Raw genomic sequence first — 24052 nt, forward strand, 5'->3', positions numbered from 1 at the left:
CTTGAATAGTTATGGTTAAATTATTGAGATCCAAGATTGCACCATCAGCATCCGTTTCAAGAAATTGTGTGCGTTCTTGCACTTGATTTAAGGAATAGGGTCTTAAACAAAAATGAATGGACACTGAATAAAAATATAAAACGCAACACGTAAATTGTAGGTCCCATGTTTCATGAGCTGAAATAAAAAAATACCCAAAATGTTTGACGCACAAAAAGCGTATTTCTCTCAAATTTAATGCACAAATTTGTTTATATCCCTGTTAGCGATCATTTCTCCTTTGCCAAGATAATCCATCCACCCGACAGGTGTGGCATATCAAGAATAATAAAGCACTTTTGTGGGGAAAAACTCACTCTGATTGGCTGGGCCTGGCTCCCCAGTGGGTGGATTAGGGCCTAATGAATTAATTTAAATTGACTGATTTCCTTATATGAACTGTAACTCAGTAAAATCTTGCAATTGTTGCAGGTTGCTTTTATATTTTTGTTCAGTATAGATGTCACGCACACCCATGTGCACACACACTTTACACAAAGATGGACAGACACACACTTTGGCCACTAGGAAGGTTTAGCAAAATTACCTTTAGGTAAGTGATTACGGCAGCATCATTTTACATGAACACTGCCTGGGACTGTTTTTTCTCATATTGATTTACCCAATCAATTATATAACTATGTACACAAAATTCCCATTTCAGCACTCAGCTCAGTTACCTATGCATTCTTTATGAACTACAAGGCTGAGTTGATATTTTTTTATTTCACCTTTATTTAACCAGGTAAGCTAGTTGAGAACAAGTACTCATTTACAACTGGGACCAGGCCAAGATAAAGCAAAGCAGTGCGACACAAACAACAACACAGAGTTACATGGAATAAACAAGCGTACAAGATAAACAAGATCAACGTAATGTTTTTCAAAGAGTAAAAAGTAATGTGCATAGAGTTAATGTTTTATAGAAGAAAGCTATGAAAAATAACATTACCTAGGTGCTAGATTTCAATATTGAGTCTTTTCAGAATTTCATCCCTTTATCTGATAGCTGACTGTCAAGGTGGACCTGTCTCTCATATCACGCCATCTTCCACTCCAGACACCAGGCCTGAAGGTGCTCATTCAAAGCTTCTTCAAACTTCCCCATTATACCCATTCAATAGAATAACTAAATATTTAACCAACACATTTGGACAAAAATAGTTTAATAACACTATCAGTATTGAATAACACTATCAGTATTGAAATCTACAGTTGTGTGAAAAGGCACTAGAGAATCCCCAGCTATATTATGTTTCAGCTAGCAAAGAGACCAATCTAAGCGTGCACACCCTCTCTGTCTATGTCCTCCCAAAATGCTTCCGGAATTTTGTTGGTGGGCGAGCCCAGCCAGGCAGCACCAGCGAGCTGTCACAGAAGATAGAGGCTAATGAAAGCTCACGCTCAGAGCAAGTTCCGCTTCCCCAGCCAGCGAGAGGGGGAAGTCAACTATGGGGAGTCAGAAACTCTTCACGAATACAGAAAGCTACTGATGAGCAGAGCTGAAAAGGACAGGATGCCACTGTCCTCCTCTCACAAAGCTCTGGATTTCAAAGACAAACTGATGCACGTCAGAGGCTCCAGCACTATTCAAACCACTAAAAGCCGAGGAGGAAGCTAACTTTTAACTACATAATTGTGAAAAAAAAAAAAAATCTCACTGTGTGGCTGCATTGGCGAGTTTTCACCATGTGATTGTTTCATTCTCATTCGGATGTTTGTTGCCCTGTGTATCATTCAATTATTTTAACTGGTAAATCAAAGCAAGCGTCATATTGGCCCGGTCCTTTAAGACATCTCATGTACAAAGCATTTCCTCTGGATGCAGGTGGTTTTTAACTAAAGGAAGTGGGCCTATATGTAATATCAGATTATCAGTACATTTTAAAGTGCTCTGGTTTAACATGATACTTTATTGTTAACTCTATGTAAACAATATTGGTGGTTTAAAGGCAAATTCGATATATATCAGTCATTCTTTTTAGCTAATATCGGGCGATAATGTTGATCAACTTATATATCGATTTGACTCTACATAAAATTCAACCAGGAACCCTGGACTCCCAGAGCAGATGAAGGGATGCTAGTCTTGATGCTATTCAAAGAGCCCAACTACCGGGATTCGATTCCAGTCGATTCCAAGTAGCCACCCTTTGCCTTGATGACAGCTTTGCACACTCTTGCATTCTCTCAACCAGCTTCATGAGGTAGTCACCTGGCATGCATTTCAATTAACAGGTGTGCCTTGTTAAAAGTTCATTTGTGGAATTTCTTTCCTTAATGCGTTTGAGCCAAATCAGGCCTTCATGGTTAAATTGCTGCAAAGAAACCACTACTAAATACTCAGTCTCCGCAGATGCAAAAATATTGAATCTTAGGAGTTGATTCCTAGAGGAATCTAAGCCTGTCACCCAGAAATGGGAGTCGACATCGGGAGATGACAGGCAAAGAGTCAAGGAATCTATTATTTTGGAGTCATCTCCCCCAAAAAACATTGAACCTTCACAGTTCACACTTGAAGTCGAACCAAGAGGAGGACCCATTATTGACTTCAAGATAGTCCACCTGAATTAGAAATGTACCTAGGTGCAGGAACGGATTCCTAAAAAGTAGTCTATGGACCCCGAGTGTCCCCAACACAGATTCTGGGCCTGTTTGCTTAGCTACAGTTTATAGCAGTCATAAGAATTAGGTCTAAACAAAGAGTTCTACTTTGAAGGAAATATTCTGGCACAAATTCTGTGAATCAAGACGATACGTGCAAATATTTACATATCTTTGAGGAATTCAGTATGCACTTCCTCAAAATGGGGGTTCTGCTGGTTACACATGCTGTAATAAAAACAAACATTTGTGAGCCATTTTCTTTTCAATGCAAATCCTCCGCTCTTACGGATCTCGATCCATCGGCATAAAACCAAACTTGACTGCTTTCTCTATGAAGAGGTCACAGCCTTCCCATATACTCTGCCCAAAGTCTGTTGATTCTCCTTAAAAGCCTAAGATATCAAGGAGAGAGAGGGAGAGAGAGCAGCTATCAGACATTAGTAGTTAGGTTAATATTAGTCAGGAAGTTATCTTTGGCTCACACGGAGAGGGGAGAGTCAATCAATATCAAGTGAGTAGACAGAGACTGCACATTTCAAACAGTCTGAACGATATACGAACCGCAAGTGACAGAGTTCATATTAAAGCCCGACCAATCTGTTTTTTTTATTTGGGTTCAAAACGATAGATTTTTTTGAGGAAAAACCTTTCCAATACCTACACATCTGGCGATATATTGTTAAAAGCAGGGAAATGAAAAAAGGAACATCTTTTCCACACTGAGTTCTCATAAATTGCCATCCAAAACAGCAATTATCCAAGAAATATACTTCAAATGTTGACTTCTTACATTGTGACAATAATGACACCATAGGAATGGCTGCAAGGGTTCAGATAAGCTTGAGATTCCCTTTTTCCATCATATTTATTGAATTTCCGTTATTGGTGGAATTATTGTCCGGTATCGGTAAAAGGCCAACAGTGGCCGATAATATCGGTGAAAGGATGCATCTGTTTGGCTCTAGTTCATACATCAGTTGAGCATTCCCAGCCCAATTCTACCATCAGAGTATCCATTCAAGCAATAGGAGTACAGTTTGGTCTGTATTTGAACAGTCACCGCTGTCTATACAATGCTCAATCCAGTCCAAATCTAGTCAGCCACCAAACATTCTAAGAACTCAAGACTTAGGCCTGAATGTGTAAAAACATTTCCATGGATTTACAGTGCATTTGGAACGTATTCAGACCCCTTGACTTTTTCCACATTTGTTATGTTAAAGCCTTATACTAAAATGCATTAAATTGTTGTTTTCCCCCCTCAAACTACACACAATACCCCATAATGACAAAGTAAAAACAGGTTCTTATAAATAAATAACTGAAATATCACAACTACATAAGTATTCAGACCCTTTACTCAGTACTTCGTTAAAGCACCTTTGGCAGCGATTACAGCCTAGAGTCTTCTTGGGAATGACGCTAAAAGCTTGGCACACCTGAATTTGGGGAGTTTCTCCCATTCTCCTCTGCAGATCCTCTAGCTGTCAGGTTGGATAGGGAGCATCGCTGCACAGCGATTTTCAGGTCTCTCCAGTGATGTTCGATTAGGTTCAAGTCCGGGCTCTGGATGGACCACTCAAGGATATCCCCATTGGATGATGCTGCCCCCACCACGCTTGAAGCATGGTGGTGGCAGCATCATCCTGTGGGGATATTTTTCAGCGGCAGGGACTGGGAGACAAGACAGGATCGAGGCAAATATGAACGGAGCAAAGTACAGCGAGATCCTTGATGAAAACCTGCTCCAGAGCACTCAGGTCCTCAGACTGGGGTGAAGGTTCACCGTGCAACAGGACAACGATCCTAAGCACACAGCCAAGACAACGCTGGAGTGGCTTCGGGACAAGTCTCTAAATGTCCTTGAGACCCAACCAGAGCCCGGACTTGAACCCGATCAAACATCTCTGGAGAGACCTGAAAGCAAAAATATGAATCACCCTTGGCATGTTTCCTATTTTGTTGCATTACACCCTGTAATTTAAATTTAAATTGATTTTTATTTGGATTTCATGTAATGGACACACACAAAATAGTCCAAATTAGTGAAGTAAAAAAAACAACGTTAAAGTGGTGCGTGCATATGTATTCACCCACTTTGCTATGAAGCCCCTAAATAAGATCTGGTGCAACCAATTACCTTCAGAAGTGACATAATTAGTTAAATAAAGTCCATCTGTGTGCAATCTAAGTGTCACATGATCACAATAATTTTATAACATTTTTGACATGCGTTTTTCTGGATTTTTTTGTTGTTATTCTGTCTCTCACTGTTCAAATAAACCTACCATTAAAATGATAGACTGATCATTTCTTTGTAAGTGGGCAAACGTACAAAATCAGCAGGGGATCAAATACTTTTCCCCCCCACTGTATATATACACAGTCTGCAACACCACTAAGCAAGGGGCACCACCAAGCAAGAGGCACCATGAAGAACAAGGAGCTCTCCAAACATTTCAGGGACAAAATTGTGGAGAAGTACAGATCAGGGTTGGGTTATAAAAAAATCCAAAACTTTGAACATCCCACAGAGCACCATTAAATCCAATATTAAAAAATTGAAAGAATATGGCACCACAACAAACCTGCCAAGAGAGGGCCGCCCACCAAAACTCATGGACCAGGCAAGGAGGGCATTAATCAGAGAGGCAACAAAGAGACCAAAGATAACCCTAAAGGAGCTGCAAAACGCCACAGTCGAGATTAGAGTATCTGTCGATTGGACCACTTTAAGCCGTACACTCCACAGAGGTGGGCTTTACGGAAGAGTGGCCCAAAAATTATTCTTAAAGAACAAATAAGCAAACACATTTGGTGGTGTTCACCATAAGGCATGCAAGAGACTCCCCAAACATACAGAAGAAGGTACTCTGGTGAGATGAGATTAAATTGAACTTTTTGGCCATCAAGGAAAATGCTATGTCTGGCACAAACCCAACACCTCTCATCACCCCGAGAACATCCCCACAGTGAAGCATGGTGGTGGCAGCATCATGCTGTGGGGATGTTTTTCCATTGGCAGGGACTGGGAAACTGGTCAGAATTGAAGGAATGATGGATGGCGCTAAATACAGGGAAATTCGAGGGAAACCTGTTTGTCTTCCAGAGATTTGAGACTGGGATGGAGGTTCACCTTCCAGCAGGGCGATGGCCCTAAGCATACTGCGAAAGCAACACTCCAGTGGTTTAAGGGGAAACATTTTTAAGTCTTGGGAATGGCCTAGTCAAAGGCCAGACCTCAATCCAATTAAGAATCTGTGGTCTGACTTAAAGATTGCTGTAAACCAGCGGAACCCATCCTACTTGAAAGAGCTGGAGCAGTTTTGCCTTGAAGAATGGGCAAAAATCCCAATGACTAGATGTGACAAGCTTATACAGTCATGGACAAAAGTTTTGAGAATTAAACAAATATTAATTTACACAAACTTTGCTGCTTCAGTGTCATTAGATATTTTTGTCAGATGTAACTATGGAATACTGAAGTATAATTACAAGCATTTCATACGTGTCAAAGGCTTTTATTGACAATTACATGAAGTTGATGCCAAGAGTCAATATTTGCAGTGTTGACCCTTCTTTTTCAAGACCTCTGCAATCCGCCCTGGCATGCTGTCAATTAACTTCTGGGCCACATCCTGACTGATGGCAGCCCATTCTTGCATAATCAATGCTTGGAGTTTGACAGAATTTGTGGGTTTTTGTTTGTCCACCCGCCTCTTGAGGATTGACCACAAGTTCTCAATGGGATTAAGGTCTGGGGAGTTTCCTGGCTATGGACCCAAAATATCGAAGTTTTGTTCCCCGAGCCACTTAGTTAGCACTTTTGCCTTATGGCAAGGTGTTCAATCATGCTGGAAAAGGCATTGTTCATCACCAAACTGTTCCTGGATGGTTGGGAGAAGTTGCTCTCGGAGGATGTGTTGGTACCATTCTTTATTCATGGCTGTGTTCTTAGGCAAAATTGTAAGTGAGCCCACTCCCTTGGCTAATAAGCAACCCACACATAAATGGTCTCAGGATGCTTTACTGTTGGCATGACACAGGACTGATGGTAGCACTCACCTTGTCTTCTCCAGACAAGCTTTTTTCCGGATGCCCCAAACAAACAATCGGAAAGGGGATTCGTCAGAGAAAATGACTTTACCACAGTCCTCAGCAGTCCAATCCCTGTACGTTTTGCAGAATATCAGTCTGTCCCTGATGTTTTTCATGGAGAGAAGTGGCTTCTTTGCTGCCCTTCAAAGACACCAGGCCATCCTCCAAAAGTCATCGCCTCACTGTGCGTGCAGATGCACTCACACCTGCCTGCTGCCATTCCTGAGCAAGCTCTGTACTGGTGGTGCCCCGATCCCGCAGCTGAATCAAATTGAGGAGACGGTCCTGGCGCTTGCTGGACTTTCTTGGGCTCCCTGAAGCCTTCTTCACAACAATTGAACCGCTCTCCTTGAAGTTCTTGATGATCCAATAAATGGTTGATTTAGGTGCAATCTTACTGGCAGCAATATCCTTGCCTGTGAAGCACTTTTTGTGCAAAGCAATGATGACGGCACGTGTTTCCTTGCAGGTAACCATTTTTGACAGAGGATGAACAATGATTCCAAGCACCACCCTCCTTTTGAAGCTTCCAGTCTGTTATTCAAACTCAATCAGCATGACAGAGTGATCTCCAGCCTTGTCCTCGTCAACACTCACACCTGTGTTAACGAGAGAGTCACTGACATGATGTCAGCTGGTCCTTTTGTGGCAGGGCTAAAATGCAGTGGAAATGTTTTTGGGGGATTCAGTTCATTTGCATGGCAAAGAGGGACTTTGCAATTCATCTGATCACTCTTCATAACATTCTGGAGTATATGCAAATTGACATCATACAAACTGAGGTAACAAACTTTGTGAAAATATATATTTGTGTCATTCTCAAAACTTTTGCCCACAACTGTAGAGACATATCCCAAGAGACTTGCAGCTGTAATTACTGCAAAAGGTGGCTCTACAAAGTATTGATTTGGGGTTGTAATTCCAGGTTGTAAGGCAACAAAATAGGAAAAATGCCAAGGAGGGTGAATACTTTCACAAGCCACTGTAGCTGTGCATCAATGCTACCCATCCAACCTAACAGAGCTTGAGAGGATCTGCAGAGAATGGGAGAAACCACCCAAATACAGGTGTGCCAAGCTTGTTGCGTCATATCCAAGAAGAATCAATGCTGTAATCGTCACCAAAAGGTGCTTCAACAAAGTACTGAGTAAAGGGTCTGAATACTTATGTAAATGTAAAACATTTATTTTTATTAGCAAAATATTCTAAAAAACAGTTTTTGCTTCATCATTACAGGGTATTGTATGTAGATTGTGAGGGGATAAACCGATCTAATACATTTTAGAATAAGGCTGTAACGTAACGAAATGTGAAAAAGGTCAACGGGTCTGAATACTTTCCGAAGGCTCTGTACACACACACACACACACACACACACACACACACACCTGTATTTGGGGAGTTTCACCCATTCTCCTCCGCAGATCCTCTCAATCAAAAACAGGTTTGTAGAAAGTTTGGAAAATGTATTCAGTCAATACATGTTAGAGTCACCATTGGGAGCAATTACAGCTGTGAGTCTTCCTGTTTAAGTCTCGAAGAGCTTTCCACATCACTTATTCCAGTATGTGATGAAAAGCAGACAACCAGGTTTTCCTCTAGGATTTTGCCTGTGTTCAGCTCCATTGCGTTTATTTTTTTATCCTCAAAAACTCCCCAGTCCTGAACAATTTCAGGCATACCCATAACATGATGCAGTCATCACTATGCTTGAAAATATGAAGAGTGGTACTCAGTAATGTGTTTGTTGTATTGGATTTTTCCTAAACACAACACTTTGTATTCAGGACAAAAAGTGAATTGCTTTGCCAAATTTTTTGCTGTATTACTTTAGGGCACGTTCCAGACTTAGAAAAAGGCACCTATGCACTTCTCAGTATTTGGTATTTAGACTTACCTTTTTCAATGACATAACGTGCTCTGCAGGTGTGGCTACCTTGCACACTCTGAATAAATGTAATTCAACCGCTAAAAACCCTCCCACTTGCTGGCCAACAGATTTTCTCGTGGAGTTTTCATTCAATGGGGTTTTCAGTACATTTAGCTTAAGCCATCCCTTTAAATACAGTGTATCTTTAATTATAATTTTGTGAGACAATAGAATAGAGAGAAAACAGGCCAGAATATAGTGATCAATGAAAGAAGCAATCTATGCATATTTGTCTCAGTTTCAACACCAACTGGTAGATTTTAAAATACTTTGATCTTGTAGATTGTTTAGGCAAATCTTAGGGTTAGGAAAGTCTGTATGAATAATAAAATACAAAAAATGGGTTGGAGAGCCTTCACAGAAAATAAATTGATGAATAAAATAAATAAATGGATTGATTCATCCTGAAAATTGTCATATTCAATCCATATAATATTGGAAGGTGGGGGCAAAAAAATAAGAAGTATACAATAGGGTTTGAACAATAATCCTACCCTAATTCTCACTACTCGTGGAACTGTATAACACAGGTCCATTCATCATGAACCGTGCGCCAGGCTTCAGGTTTAACCTGCTACGTGTGATCTGAGTTCCACAATGATTCAAATAGGCTACATGTCCCAAATTATTGGGACATGTGGCCTACTATGATCCACTACTGCTAAAAAACCTCAGGAACAACTGAAAAGGACGTGACAGAGGAAAGAAAAGTAAATGGAATGCAATGATGCAAAAATAAATGTATGTGGTATTACTGACTGTGGCTCTTGATAGTGGCTAATATTTAACATAATTCAAATTGTAAAATAAAACTGATAAAGGCCCTGGCATATAATCAAAACATTCTAAAGCACATACATCAACCTCGACAGGTCCATCCCTACAGAAGCCTAGGTCTCCAAATTTTCATCCACACACGTTATGAAGGCACACAATAAAAATTCAGATTAACGGCACATCTATTTATATCCTGTTGAAAAGGGGCCGCAATACATGTCCTGTTGATATGATCTTCAGTTTGCTTCCATATGGCTGGTTTCACATCTGTCTCCAGGGATAATAAGGGAAAAATGTGTATTTACAATTCCCTTCTCCAAATGGATTACTAATTTACCTAGCTCTTAACAATTTCTAAATTACAGCACATGGAGAATGCTGTTATTTCGAATAAAAAAAATGATAAAAAAAGCTTTTTCCACTTGGAACCGGCCGGTTCGATCAACCTTATTCATAGTTTCCACATGCGTAAAGGTGGTGGAATGAGGGAATGAAGTAATGGTCAAAATACGGCGTATCTGTAGATACATTTCCACCACACCTTAATTTGTTCTAGCCCCACCTCAAATGAATAGCAGGTGAATAGCATGCTTAAGTTCAAGGTCAGAATAGGAAGAGAAAAGTGCATAAAAAGCGAATACGTTCTATTTACGTACGCTTAACTCAGGTTGGGATCGGGGCCTTCCTGCCTTGTTGCAAACAGGATGCATGTTTTGGAATATTTTTATTCTGTACAGACTTCCTTCTTTTCCCTCTATCAATTAGGTTAGTATTTTGGAATAACTACAATGTTGTTGATCCATCCTCAGTTCTCCTATCACAGCCATTAAACAAACTGTTTTAAAGTCACCATTGGCCTAGTGGTGAAATCCCCTCTGGCAACTGAGTTAGGAAAAAGCCAGTATCTTTGTAGTGACTGGGTGTATTGATACATCATCCAAAGTGTAATTATATGCTTTATATACACCATGCTTTTTAAATTCACCCCTCTACCAACAAGATCTGATCTTCATCTAAGTCACAAAAATAGACAAACACAGTCTGCTTAAACTAATAACACAAACAATTATACATTTCCATGTCTTTATTGAACACAACGTGTAAACATTCAGTGTAGGGTGGAAAAAGAATGTGAACCCTTGGATTTAACAACTGGTTGACCCACAGCATTTTAAGTTGGGTTGAGGTCAGGACTCTGACTGGTCCAGAAGGTGTATTTTCTTCTGTTGAAGCCATTCTCTTGTTGATTTACTTCCGTTTTGGGTCACTGTCCTGTTGCGTCACCCAACTTCTGTTGAGCTTCAATTGGCGGACAGGTAGCCTAACATTCTCCTGCAAAATGTCTTGATAAACTTGGGAATTCATTTTTCCTTCGATGATAGCAAGCTGTCCAAGCCCTGAGGCAGCAAAGCAGCCCCAAACCATGATGCTCCCTCCACCATACTTTACAGTTGGGATGAAGTTTTGATGTTGGTGTGCTGTGCCTTTTTTTCTCCACACATAGTGTGTGTTCCTTCCAAACAACTCCACTGTAGTTTCATCTGTCCACAGAATATTTTACAGCAGCGGCTTCTTCTGTGGTGTCCTCCCATGAACACAATTCTTGTTTAGTGTTTTACGTATTGTAGACTCGTCAACAGAGATGTTAGCATGTCCCAGAGATTTCTGTCAGTCTTTAGCTGACACTAGGATTCTTCTTAACCTCATTGAGCATTCCGCACTGTGCTCTTGCGGTCATCTTTGCAGGATGGCCACTCCTAGGGATAGTAGCAACAGTGCTGAACTTTCTCCATTTATAGACAATGTGTCTTACCGTGGCCCGATGAACATCAAGGCTTTTAGAGATACTTTTGTAACGCTTTCCAGCTTTATGCAAGTCAACAATTCTTAATCTTTGGTCTTCTGAGATCTCTTTTGTTCGAGGCATGGCTCACATCAGGTAATGCTTCTTGTGAATAGGAAACTCAAAACTTTCATATAGGGCAGAGCAGCTCTAACCAACATCTCCAATCTCATCTCATCGATTGGAGTCAAGGTTAGCAGACTCCTGACTCCAATTTGCCTAGGGGTTCACATACTTTTTCCAACCTACAATGTGAATGTTTAAATTATGTATTCAATATAGACAAGAAAAATACAATAATTTGTGTGTTATTAGTTTAAGCACACTGTGTTTGTCTATTGCTGTGACTAAGATGAAGATCAGATCACATTTTATGACTAATTTATACAGAAATCCAAGTCATTCCAAAGGGATCACATACTTATTCTTGCCACTGTAGGCATGCCATAAAGGGGTTGAATACTTGAGTCAAGACATTTCAGCTTTTCATTTGCAATTAATTTGTAAAAATTTCAAAACACATTATTTCACTTTGTGTAGGCCACTGAAAAATATATATTTTAAATTCAGGCTGTAACAACAAATTGTGGAAAAAGTCAAGGGGTGTGAATACTTTCTGAAAGCACTGTATATCACATTAAGACTTGGCCCTGATTGCAAAAAATATATGGCCATTTATATTTAGTGGGAGTGTGACTCCATTACCACGTGACCTTGACCTGCGACAAAAATAGTGTCAAAAGGCTTAGGAAGAATTCAAATCCTAAAATACTTTTTTGTACATATACATTTTCATTCTTTCTGGCGGTGACACTTTGGATGATATGATGTCACGTGCTAGCTTGATCTCAGTGGGTCAAATTTAGCTGAAAACTCCCTTCCTTCTGAGAGAGTGAAAAACATGAAACCCCAAAGCTAGCTAATTAATGCCTACACAGCCATTAAACAGTTCTGAGATCAAAAGATTAATGCAGGTAAATGATCCTGCAGAGCGCCTTCTAAACCAATTATAATGGAAATGGTTTGCAACTTAGGCGATTCCATCAAAACTGGTCACCAGTTTACAAGATGAAGCAGAAAATTATATGTAGCCCATGCCGCTGTAATTATTTGTCTCACACTGTAAAATGTATTTTTTTTTATCCAAATGCACAATCTTACTGTGGAAAACCACTTAAACCTTGTACTTATCCCAGAAACATGCTTCGAATTAGATTTAATATTTTGGCACCCTAGCTCTCTAAAGATATGCGACTCCTCTAAAGAGTTCCATTTCAAAGCAATGTGGTCTTGAGAAGACTCATATCACCCAGAAGACTGACCTGTTCATTCAATTAAAACCCCCAAGGTAGGACACGATGTGATGCAAGTATTGCACACATAACAAAAAAGTGCACAGCAATGGCCAGAATTGCATAGTACAGATATAGGCTATGAAACGAGAGCAAGGTTCTAGTCTAATGTCATTGGAAATGTTTTAAATGATTGGCTCTTAAAACATCAGCATCTTCATTTTACATTGTTTAAGAAAGTTAAAAAACAGATTACGTTGACAGCATAAGACATACAGGCCAGAATCTAAAAGAAACAATGCAGGCCTTATAGTCTTGCTAAATGTTTGAGCTGATAAGTATAACAATGTTAAGGGTGATTCGTACGTAACATGATCATGATTATTGCTGATCCACTTCTCTCGACATTAGCCACATGTGGAAAGTGCCATCCTATTATGTTCAGTCCAGTCAGTCCCATGTGGCACGAGTTGATACTAAACAGGAAGTGTCATGTTGCATTCTTTCTATCCCCCACTTTTTCTTCCTGTGACGGTTCCTGGGAGACAACTACCTGCCCCTCCCCCAACACACACAAATTAACCCCACAATGGCAGTATCACTCCAGTCCAGTCGAAATGCTTTTAACAGCTGCCTGAAAGTGAAGTTCCACCATACTAGCACAGTCCCCCAGAGGCCCCCTGCTACAACCGGAGCCAGCCAAGCTGAGGAGCTAATAACCCAGCCTACAAGCCTCCAGCCCTCCACCATGGCTGGGCCTGCAGAAGAAATGAAGTGCCCAGATAAGAGTCTCTACACACTTCACTCCGCTGATGGACGTGCGTGCGCATGGGCGGAGTCAGATGTTTTTTTTAGCACCGCGCACTTTTGTCCTATTCATCAGCGTGTTCCACCCAGAGAGGAAGTCCGCCTTGAGTAGTGTATATCCACTAGGGGGCTTGGGGTTCCCGAGTAGCTTACCAAGCAAGAGGGTCTGAAGCGCTTGATTGTAGCTAGTGATGACATTTTAAGTTCCGGATCCGGTGTGCTATATGCCCTTTGTTTACAAATACTAGCTAGCTACATGTATGGCTAGTATGGTGTTCTATGCTTTCTTATGCTACTTAAGGATTTAACTAGCTACAGAAGCAAACACATCTCTACAAATTGGAAGAGCTTGAAATGCTCTTACTACTCACGAGGCGGAATAAAAACGAGGGAGAAAATTACGTTTGTCCACTGAAAACTACATGAGAGGACAATGGAGAATACAGGTCTCTTGTCCAACCTATGTGAAGCATTGACGTGGGAAAAGACATTTTCAATACTTTTGGACGTTGGCTGCCAGATTTGACGACTTGCTTCAGTAGCTTGCCCCTCACAGGATTTTGTTGCTTATTCCTCAGCGGCAAAATGGGCTGAAATCAAACTTTGAACTTCCGATCCGGTGTAACGCCAGTTTACAAATACTAGCTAGCTACACGTCAGCCTGGTATGGTGTTACATGCTTTATGACACTAGGTTTTAGCCACAGAAGCAAACGTCTCTTTTTGAATTGCAATTGCTGTAAAATGGGCAGACATTTTGGGGCCAATGGAATGATCAGTTTTGTGCAGGAGCTGTCGGAAAACATATTCGGATATGAGCTCTGGTAAACTCGGGCAATCGAGTACTACAACGGCTTTTTCTCAATGGTCCCGATGGCAGTCTGCGACGCAAGGTACCGCTTCACCATGATTGACGTGGGCGCATTTGGTCAGGAGGGAGATGCGGGAATCTTCTTGCGAGGAAAGTTCAACTCCCAACTCATTGCAGGCCACTTGCCGCTACCTAAGTGCTTGCCGGAGACCCAGACACCGAGCCCATATATCTTCATGTGAGACAAGGCATTCCCTCAGAGGGTAATCATGATGGGACCATATCCAGGTAAGATACATTTTAGCATGTTACTATACATGTGCATGCGAATTCTGTAGTTGCCATGGCGCCCTAGTAGCAGCCTAAGCCGAGAAATATGTACATATCATTTTATTATTTTTATTATTATCAGCTTTTTTGTTTTTGATAACATTGAGTTTTATTGTATATTTATAGTGGCTTTGACCCACAGATCTGTAGATGAACTGGCAGGTCAACTCTTTTTGGCTTGGCTAGCTGGCAAAAAAAAATGTAAATGATGCATCTGCACACTGTACCAGCTTTTTTGTTTCACCTGGCTGCTGGTTCCTGATCTTTTTAAAACACCAATTGAAGAGTCACATGACGCTTGAGAGGAATGGGAGATGCAGTAGAAATGCAGTGCTTAGGCAGCGGGCTCGTAGTGAGGACGACTAGCTACTACTCTGAACTGTGGGTGGTGAGCATTCTGTCACCCAGAGCTGCTGAGGCATCACCCAAGTGGGTGCTACAAAGAGTGAAGGAGGAGAGGTCCAGTAGCTACATGACTCTGGCTGGTTCCCAGTGTAGCCCTCTACATGATCATCACCAGACTCTTCATTAACCATCTCCCAGACCACCTTCTTCTGATCATTAACTGTCCCTCTCCATCTTTGGAGGATGCATGCATTCAAAGACTTGGCCTCTATTGGTGGAACTAACTATAGCTAGCCTAATCATGATAATGTATTGCTTGTTTATTTTTTGAAGCACATTGAGATTGCCATGTTATACATATGTGAAAATTATACCAATATAGAACTTATACTGAACAAAAATATAAGCGCAACTTGTAACAATTTCAATGATTTTACTGAGTTACAGCTGATAAGGAAAATCAGTCAATTGATATAAATTCATTAGGCCTAATCTATGGATTTCACAAGTGGGCAGGGTCACAGACACTGGGGAGCCAGGCCCAGCCAATCAGAATGAGATTTTTCCTAACATAAGGGCTTTATTACAGACACAAATACTCATCAGCTGTCCGGGTGACTGAACTCAGATGATGCCGCAAGTGAAGAAGCCAGATGTGGAGGTCCTGGGCTGGTGTGGTTACACGTGGTCTGCAGTTGTGAGGCTGGTTGGAAGTACTGCCAAATTCTCTAAAATGACTGAGGCAGTTTACGGTAGAGAAATTAACATTAAATTCTCTGTCAACAGCTCTGGTGGACATATCTGCAGTCAGCATGTCAATTGCACATTCCCTCAAAACTTGAGACATCTGTGGCATTGTGTTGTGTGACAAACCTGCACATTTGAGAGTGGCCTTCTATTGTCCCCAGCACAAGGTGCACCTGTGTAATGATCATGCTGTTAAATCAGCTTCTTGATATTCCACACCTGTCACGTGGACAGATTCTTTGCAAATGTGTGCACATAATTTGAGAGAAAGTAAGCTGTGTGGATATGGAACACTTCTGGGATCTTTCAGCTCATGAAATATGGGACCAACACTTTACATGTTGCGTTTATATTTTTGTTGAGTATATATGCTAGGGATGTGACAAATGTAAAAATAATTATAATAATCTTAACATTTTAACTGATTTCATCAAATGACATGAATTCATATATGGCCCTGTGTGTGACTGCTAGGGGGCAGTGCAGTTAAATCTACCGCAGTCCTGGCTACCTACCAGATGGCACTCAACTTACTGTTGTCCCGCACCCACTCAGCAACGATGGTATGAATGCAGTTTTAGGTTCTCTGTTGTGTGCCTCTCCTCCATGTTCTCAGTACATGGGACTTCTCATCAATGTGATGGCTTGTTGGAGTGATGTATGACAGGGTGTTCATAGATGTTCAACAATCTGTACACAGTAGAGAGCTTGCGCTTTGTACTTGCAGAGCAAGGTTTGGTTTTTTGATGGCATCTTGTAGTCTGGTTCTAGATATGCCCTTATGGTATTGAAGCAGACATCCTCTACCATTAACAATGGCTGCATATCAACTGCAATCTTTTCTGTAATCAGCACTGCGATTCTCACTCCGTCCCTTATCGCACTGATCCCAGCAAAGGGTTGGGAATCACGGTGCCTCCCTTTCAGCATTGCACCTGTACCACCACTGTAGCTCAAATCCACCTTACAAAGTTTGCATTTCATCACCTTCTCATTTAACTTCTCAAAAAGTATTGCCATACAGGACTTCGCTGCAGTCGCTTCCCTGTCTCTCACTGTGCCATTTTTCCAACTGTTAACAACGATGACGTGCAGAGCGCTTTATATACATGGCAAATAATTTAAAAAATGCATCTCTCCTACTTACAACATTGTTGAGTTAGGTATTTGTTTAAAAAAATAGATATATTTTAGGGGGCAGATCAGCTTTAATATTGCAGATAGATTGTGGCTTCCATCAATGTAATTGTCTGCATCCCCCATATATATTTTGCGTAAATATACAGTACCAGTCAAAAGTTTGGATACACCTACTCATTCAAGGGTTTTTCTTTATTTTTACTATTTTGTACATTGTAGAATAATAGTGAAGACATCAAAACTATGAAATAACACATATGGAATCATGTAGTAACCAAAAAGTGTTAAACAATTCAAAATAAAATGGTATATTTGATATTCTTCAAAGTAGTCACTGTTTGCCTTGATGATAGCTTTGCACACTCTTGGCATTCTCTCAACAAGCTTCATGAGGTAATCACCTGGAATGCATTTCAATTAACAGGTGTGCCTTGTTAAAAAGGTAATTTGTTGAATTTCTTTCGTTGTTATAATGGGTTTGAGCCAATCAGTTGTGTTGTGACAAGGTAGAGGTGTTATACATTTACATTACATTTAAGTCATTTAGCAGACGCTCTTATCCAGAGCGACTTACAAAATGGTGCATTCACCTTATGATATCCAGTGGAACAACCACTTTACAATAGCGCATCTAAATCTTTTAAGGGGGGGGTAGAAGGATTACTTTATCCTATCCTAGGTATTCCTTAAAGAGGTGGGGTTTCAGGTGTCTCCGGAAGGTGGTGATTGACTCCGCTGTCCTGGCGTCGTGAGGGAGTTTGTTCCACCATTGGGGTGCCAGAGCAGCGAACAGTTTTGACTGGGCTGAGCGGGAACTGTGCTTCCTCAGAGGTAGGAAGTATACAGAAGATAATTATACAGAAGACAGCCCTATTTGGTAAAAGACCAAGTCCATATTATGGCAAGAACAGCTCAAATAAGCAAAGAGAAATGACAGTCCATCATTACTTTAAGACATGAAGGTCAGTCAATCCGGTTTCTTCAAGTGCAGTCGCAAAAACCATAATGTACTATGATGAAACTGGTTCTCATGAGGTCCGCCACAGAAGATAAGTTCATTAGAGATTCTGGAGGCGAAATAAACTGTACTAGCCCTTGACCTGTTTAGAAGAGGTGCTGACTAGCGGAGTAGAGACAGTTTGCACTGTACGAGATCTTCAGTTTCTTGGCAATTTCTCACATGGAATAGCCTTCATTTCACAGAACAAGAATAGACTGACGAGTTTCAGAAGTACTTTGTTTCTGGACATTTTGAGCCTGTAATCGAACCGACAAATGCTGATGCTCCAGATACTAAACTAGTCTAAAGAAGGCCAGATTTATTGCTTCTTAAATCAGACCAGTTTTCAGCTGGCTAACAATTGCAAAAGGGTTTTCTAACGATCAATCAGCCTTTTAAAATGATCAACTTGGATTAGCTAACACAACGTGCCATTGGAACACAGGAGTGATGGTTGCTGATAATGGGCCTCTGTACGCCTATATAGATATTCCATAAAAATCTGGCGTTTCCAGCTACAATAGTCATTTACAACATTAATGTCTACACTGTATTTCTGATACATTTTATGTTATTTTAATGGACCCCCCAAAATTATAATCTTTCCAAAACAAGGACATTTCTAAGTGACCCCAAACATTTGAACGGTAGTGTATGTAAATAAGTTTCTGTTTTAAATTTTTTTAGACATTTGCACACATTTCTAAAAACCTGTTTTTTGCTTTGTCATTATGGGCCATTGTGTGTAGATGGAGGAATTTTATTTAATCCATTTTAGAATAAGGCTGTAACACAACAAAATGTGGAAAAAGTCAAGGGATCTGAATACTTTCCGAATGCACTGTAGGTGTCTGTCTGACGATGTTTCACGTAAACACGAAGCCAAGTCAGTTGTCAGACAATTTACGGGACACACAAACAGCAGCAGCCACACTCCTCATCTCTTTCAGATTGCGAACATACCGGTCCCAAATCTTTCTCCAATTTTCTTTGATATCGGTGATATCTACTTAGCTGTTATCTTTTGTGTTCTTGTCCAAATACAACTGCATCGAAGGATTGTAGATGTATAATTGCACGTAGCAAATATTTAAATAAAAGCACAAAAAAAGCTTGCAAGTAGATTAACGTCCATTGCTTCCATGTTTATACTAGAAGGGATGATGTAGACACAAGGCGGGATTTACGTTGCAAAACTCACTCATTACTGCCCCTCAAGTCTTCACAAGGAATGATACAGAGCATCTCAATTTTCAGGTATCACAAAAGTATGTTGCATGAGGGAGCGTATTACCCCTTTTGTGAAGTAAAACGAACATTCCGTCTCCATAGTGATAAAATCTGCCCTAAGACTCACTGCCTGCTGTCCAGATGAGCCATGGGGAAAGGGTATTAGGGCCTGGAAAGTGTTAAGAACATCATTACCACCAGGCTGGAAAAAAATCAGTCAGGGAGACAGAGAAAGAATAAACAATCTGATCTCTCTCAAACTCATGTGAAAGAGGTACTACTCTTCACCCCCCTCATAAATATCCACAGTTCTTGATACTGGACTTGTTTATGTGTTTGGAACCATCTATCTAGTGTATTGAGTAACCCACATGTTCATGCATGTTGGGGATAGCATGAATAGACCTACAATAGGCCGACCAACTCATTTTTAGGCTGTGGAAACATTGTCATCATATGGACAATACGCACCCTAGCAATAGATTATTATATAATATCAGTTTCCTGCCTTTTAGGACCTGGTTGGAAAAACACAAGTGCCAGTGAGAGCAGCTTGGCATGTGATTAACAACTGTACTAGCCCTTGATCATGACTCTCAGTTCCATTACATTACACACAAGAGTTATTGGATGAAGGCATCTTCTGTAAAGGAGTTAAGAGCCCCCCTACACTCAATCTGAACATTAACATGTTTCACTTGCGGTATTGTTTTGGAAGCATAAGAACCTTATCTTTCATATATCAGCGAGAAGTAATATTCAAAAAAAACAAAACGGCTAAATTGATACACACCTTGATTGGGTATAAATCAGAGGAGGCTGCTGAGGGGAGAACGGCTCATAATGGCTGATAACGTTCCACTAATCCCGCTCCAGCCATTACCACAAGCCTGTTCCGACAACCTCGTGTGATAGGGTTAGAGTCAGTGTTCCCACACGGCCATATCTCCATGTGACAGCGCTTGTTTACAGAAAACAGACTGAAGCTATCCAGTGTACGCCAAACATCTGTGTGTAAGCATAGCTGTATGGATCTGTGCAAAGATGCTACACTGTATATTTATTTTCTTTTATTTGAAGGATTATTTGTATCTGATGAAAGATTATGGGCCAAATGTTTCGAAAGCCGTATCGCAAGCAATGATTATTGACGTTTTAAAACACAAAAATAGCGTCGGGATTGTAGTTCCCTTCAGCGAGTCATGGGCAAAGCGAATGGCTGTAAACTGTAGGGTGAAGGCAGAATGCCGCCTAGAGTTTGAGAGCTACATCTGTACTCGCCATATTGTTGTAATGTGTGGTATGTAAAAGGAGATGTGGACTAAGTTCATCAATACAAATGGAAAAAAAATCATAGCTTTTTAGATTCTTGCCCTAATACTGATAATTTATTATTCTATATCATTTGATAGACACTTGGTCTACATTCGCGGAAATGATTCAATCAAATTACCATTGCATGGTGTGTTTTTCATAAGTCAAAACATTACATGTGATCATTTTTAATTCTTTACCAAAACAAGTCACCAATGTAATATTTTGACATTTCATGTTAGAAGCATCTTCAAGGTAGGCTACAATGTTGACAATGTAGATGGATACAATGTTTGTGTTCGTTAAGCCTGTCTGTGACGATGTTTTCGCAACAATTTAACTATTTAAAGAGCATAACTTGCAGTGGTGTAGGCTAACTGCAATACAACAACTTGACACATATCATGCATTCTTCCTACGGAATGATCAAATATTTAATATTCTATTCAAAATTACCTGTTCTTCCTCCGCTGACAAACTGGCTGCCATTCTTCACTCTCGTTCTTGAGATTTTGACACCTTAATCCTTCAATTTGGTCGCCTTTCTCCTTTTTCTTCTTTTCGTAAAGGTAAACAGGTAACGTTTTTGCTAGGTTTACTGGTATTTTACCAAACTTAAATTTGTCTCGTATATAAATGGAAAGCTTTATACTGTTTCTTCGTTTGACTGGCCTGTTTTAGTAGTCGAATAAGAAATTATTTGTAATCTTCCATCAAAATACTCATGCATGAGAGAAAATCGCTGATGTGTCAAATCTTATCGAGAGCTGAAGAAGAGTCCTCAACAGCTTGCCGTTTGTCTGTGACGAATCGCTGCTGATAGAATTAACCGATTTGTCCAGTAAAGCCACCCACCTTTGCTTTAGAATCAAGACTAAAGACATTCCTGTTCTCTGGTTTGCAATCATTTAACTCCGTGTAGTCTTGACGAGACCTGTGTGAAGCTGCCCACAATAAGGTTTGGCCACAATAGTGGCGTTTGCGGTTGGCCTTCAAAATAATAGTCCCCCATTGAAACTGATCTAAACTGATACAAATGGTGTTTCTATTTAACTTCAAAATAAATACAATAATTAATTAATTTGACAATAAACAGTAAAACATGTCAAATCCAACTGTGGATGTATGACTGCATAATTGCATTGGGGTAATACATACAGTATATGCACTGTACAGCCTTGGTGCCTGGAAATACACTGAACAAAAATATAAATGCAACATGTAAAGTGTTGGTCACATGTTTCATGAGCTGAAATAAAAGATCCCAGAAATGTTCCATATGCACAGAAACCTTTTATCTCTCAAATGTTGTGCACAAATTTGTTTACATCCCTCTTGGTGAGCATTTCTCATTTGCCAAGATAATCCATCCACCTGACAGGTGTGGCATATCAAGAAGCTGATTAAACGGCATGATCATTACATAGGTGCACCTTGTGCTAAGGATTTTTTGGGGGGGCCACTTTAAAATGTGCAGTTTTGTCACACAACACAATGCCACAGATGTCTCAAGTTTTGAGGGAGTGTGCAATTGGCATGCTGACTGCAGGAATGTCCACCAGAGCTGTTGACAGAGAATTGAATGTTGATGAAACTGGGGGTTTGCACAACCAAAGAATTTCTGCACAAACTCTCAGAAACCGTCCCAGGGAAACTCATCTGCGTGCTTGTCGTCCTCACCAGGGTCTTGACCTGACTGCAGTTCGGTGTTGTAACCGAATTCAGTGGGCAAATGCTCACCTTCGATGGCCACTGGCATGCTGGAGAAGTGTGCTCTTGACGGATGAATCCCGGTTTCAACTATACCAGCCAGATGGCAGACAGCGTGTATGGCGTTGTGTGGGCGAGCGGTTTGCTGATGTCAACGTTGTGAACAGAGTGCCACATGGTGGCAATGGGGTCATGGTATAGGCAGACATAAGCTACGGACAACGAACACAATTGCATTTTATCATTGACAATTTGAATGCACAAGATCCCTGAGGCCCATTGTCGTGCCATTCATCCGCCGCCATCACCTCATGTTTCAGCATGATAATGCATGGCCCCATATCGTAAGGACATGTACACAATTCCTGGAAGCTGAAAATGTCTTCCATGGCCTGAATACTCAGACATGTCACCTATTTAGCATTTCTGGGATGCTCTGGATCGATGTGTACGACAGCATGTTCCAGTTCCTGCCAATATCCATCAACTTCACACAGAGAATTCCTGGAAAGGCCACAATCAACAACGGTCGACCTCAATCTCACCCAAATGATCATGGAATTTACCAGGTACAACCCCAAATCCGTAAACACGGGCACCCTCATAGATATCATCCTGACCAACCTGCCCTCTAAATACACCTCTGCTGTCTTCAACCAGGATCTCAGCGATCATTGCCTCATTGCCTGCGTCCGTAATGGGTCTGTAGTCAAACGACCACCCCTCATCACTGTCAAACACTCCCTAAAACACTTCAGCGAGCAGGCCTTTCTAATCGACCTGGCCCGGGTATCCTGGAAGGATAATGACCTCAATCCGTCAGTACAGGATGCCAGATTATTCTTTAAAAGTGCTGTCTTCACCATCTTAAATAAGCATGCCCCATTCCAAAAAAAATTCACTCCAGACCTGACGGACCTTGACCAGCACAAAAACATCCTGTGGCCTACTGCATTAGCATCAAATAGCCCCCGCGATATGCAACTTTTCAGGGAAGTTAGGAACAAATATATGCAGGCAGTTAGGAAAGCAAAGGCTAGCTTTTTCAAACAGAAACTCCAAAAAGTTCTGGTACACTGTAAAGTCCTTGGAGAATAAGAGCACCTCATTCCAGCTGCCCACTGCACTGAGGCTAGGAAACACTGTTACCACCGATAAATCCACCATAATTGAACATTTCAATAAGCATTTTTCTACGGCTGGCCATGCTTTCCACCTGGCTACCCCTACCCAGGGCAACAGCTCTGCACCCCCCACAGAAACTTGCCTAAGCCTCCCCCACTTCTCCTTCACCCAAATCCAGATAGCTGATGTTCTGAAAGAGCTGCAAAACCTGGACCCCTACAAATCAGCTGGGCTAGACAATCTGGACCCTCTCTTTTTTAAATTATCTGCCGCAACCCCTATTACTAGACTGTTCAAACTCTCTTTCGTATCATCTGAGATTCCCAAAGATTGGAAAGCTTCCGCAGTCATCCCCCTCTTCAAAGGGGGAGACACTCTAGACCCAAACTTTTACAGACCTATGTCTATCCTACCCTGCCTTTCTAAGGTCTTCGAAAGCCAAGTTAACAAACAGATCAATGACCATTTCGAATCTCACCGTACCTTCTCCGCTATGCAATCTGGTTTCCGAGCTGGTCATGGGTGCACCTCAGCAACGCTCAAGGTCCTAAACGATATCATAACCGCCATCGATAAAAGACAATACTGTGCAGCCGTATTCATCGACCTGGCCAAGGCTTTCGACTCCGTCAATCACCGTATTCTTATCGGAAGACTCAATAGCCTTGGTTTCTCAAATGACTGCCTCGCCTGGCTGATCAACTACTTCTCAGACAGAGTTCAGTGTGTAAATGCGGAGGGACTGTTGTCCGGACCTCTGGCAGTCTCTATGGGGGTGCCACAGGGTTCAATTCTCGGGCCGACTCTTTTCTCTGTATACATCAATGACGTCGCCCTTGCTATTGGTGATTCTCTGATCCACCTCTACGCAGACGACACCATTCTGTATACTTTTGGCCCTTCTTTGG

At 41.1% G+C, this 24052-nt stretch overlaps 1 protein-coding gene across 1 annotated transcript in view; it reads right to left on the reverse strand.

Annotated features, from left to right (window-relative positions):
- The window catches only part of LOC106573036 (tyrosine-protein phosphatase non-receptor type 9), a 56968-nt gene extending 35707 nt beyond the window's left edge, over positions 1-21261 (reverse strand). Inside the window, exon 1 of the mRNA XM_014147655.2 lies at positions 20766-21261. Coding sequence (XP_014003130.1) covers positions 20766-20798 — 33 coding nt within the window. The 5' untranslated portion in view covers positions 20799-21261. The remainder of the gene's footprint in view (positions 1-20765) is intronic.
- Positions 21262-24052: the final 2791 nt, after the last annotated feature.

This window comes from Salmo salar, chromosome ssa16, assembly GCF_905237065.1.
Source record: "Salmo salar chromosome ssa16, Ssal_v3.1, whole genome shotgun sequence".
Classification (NCBI taxonomy): Eukaryota; Metazoa; Chordata; class Actinopteri; order Salmoniformes; family Salmonidae; genus Salmo; species Salmo salar.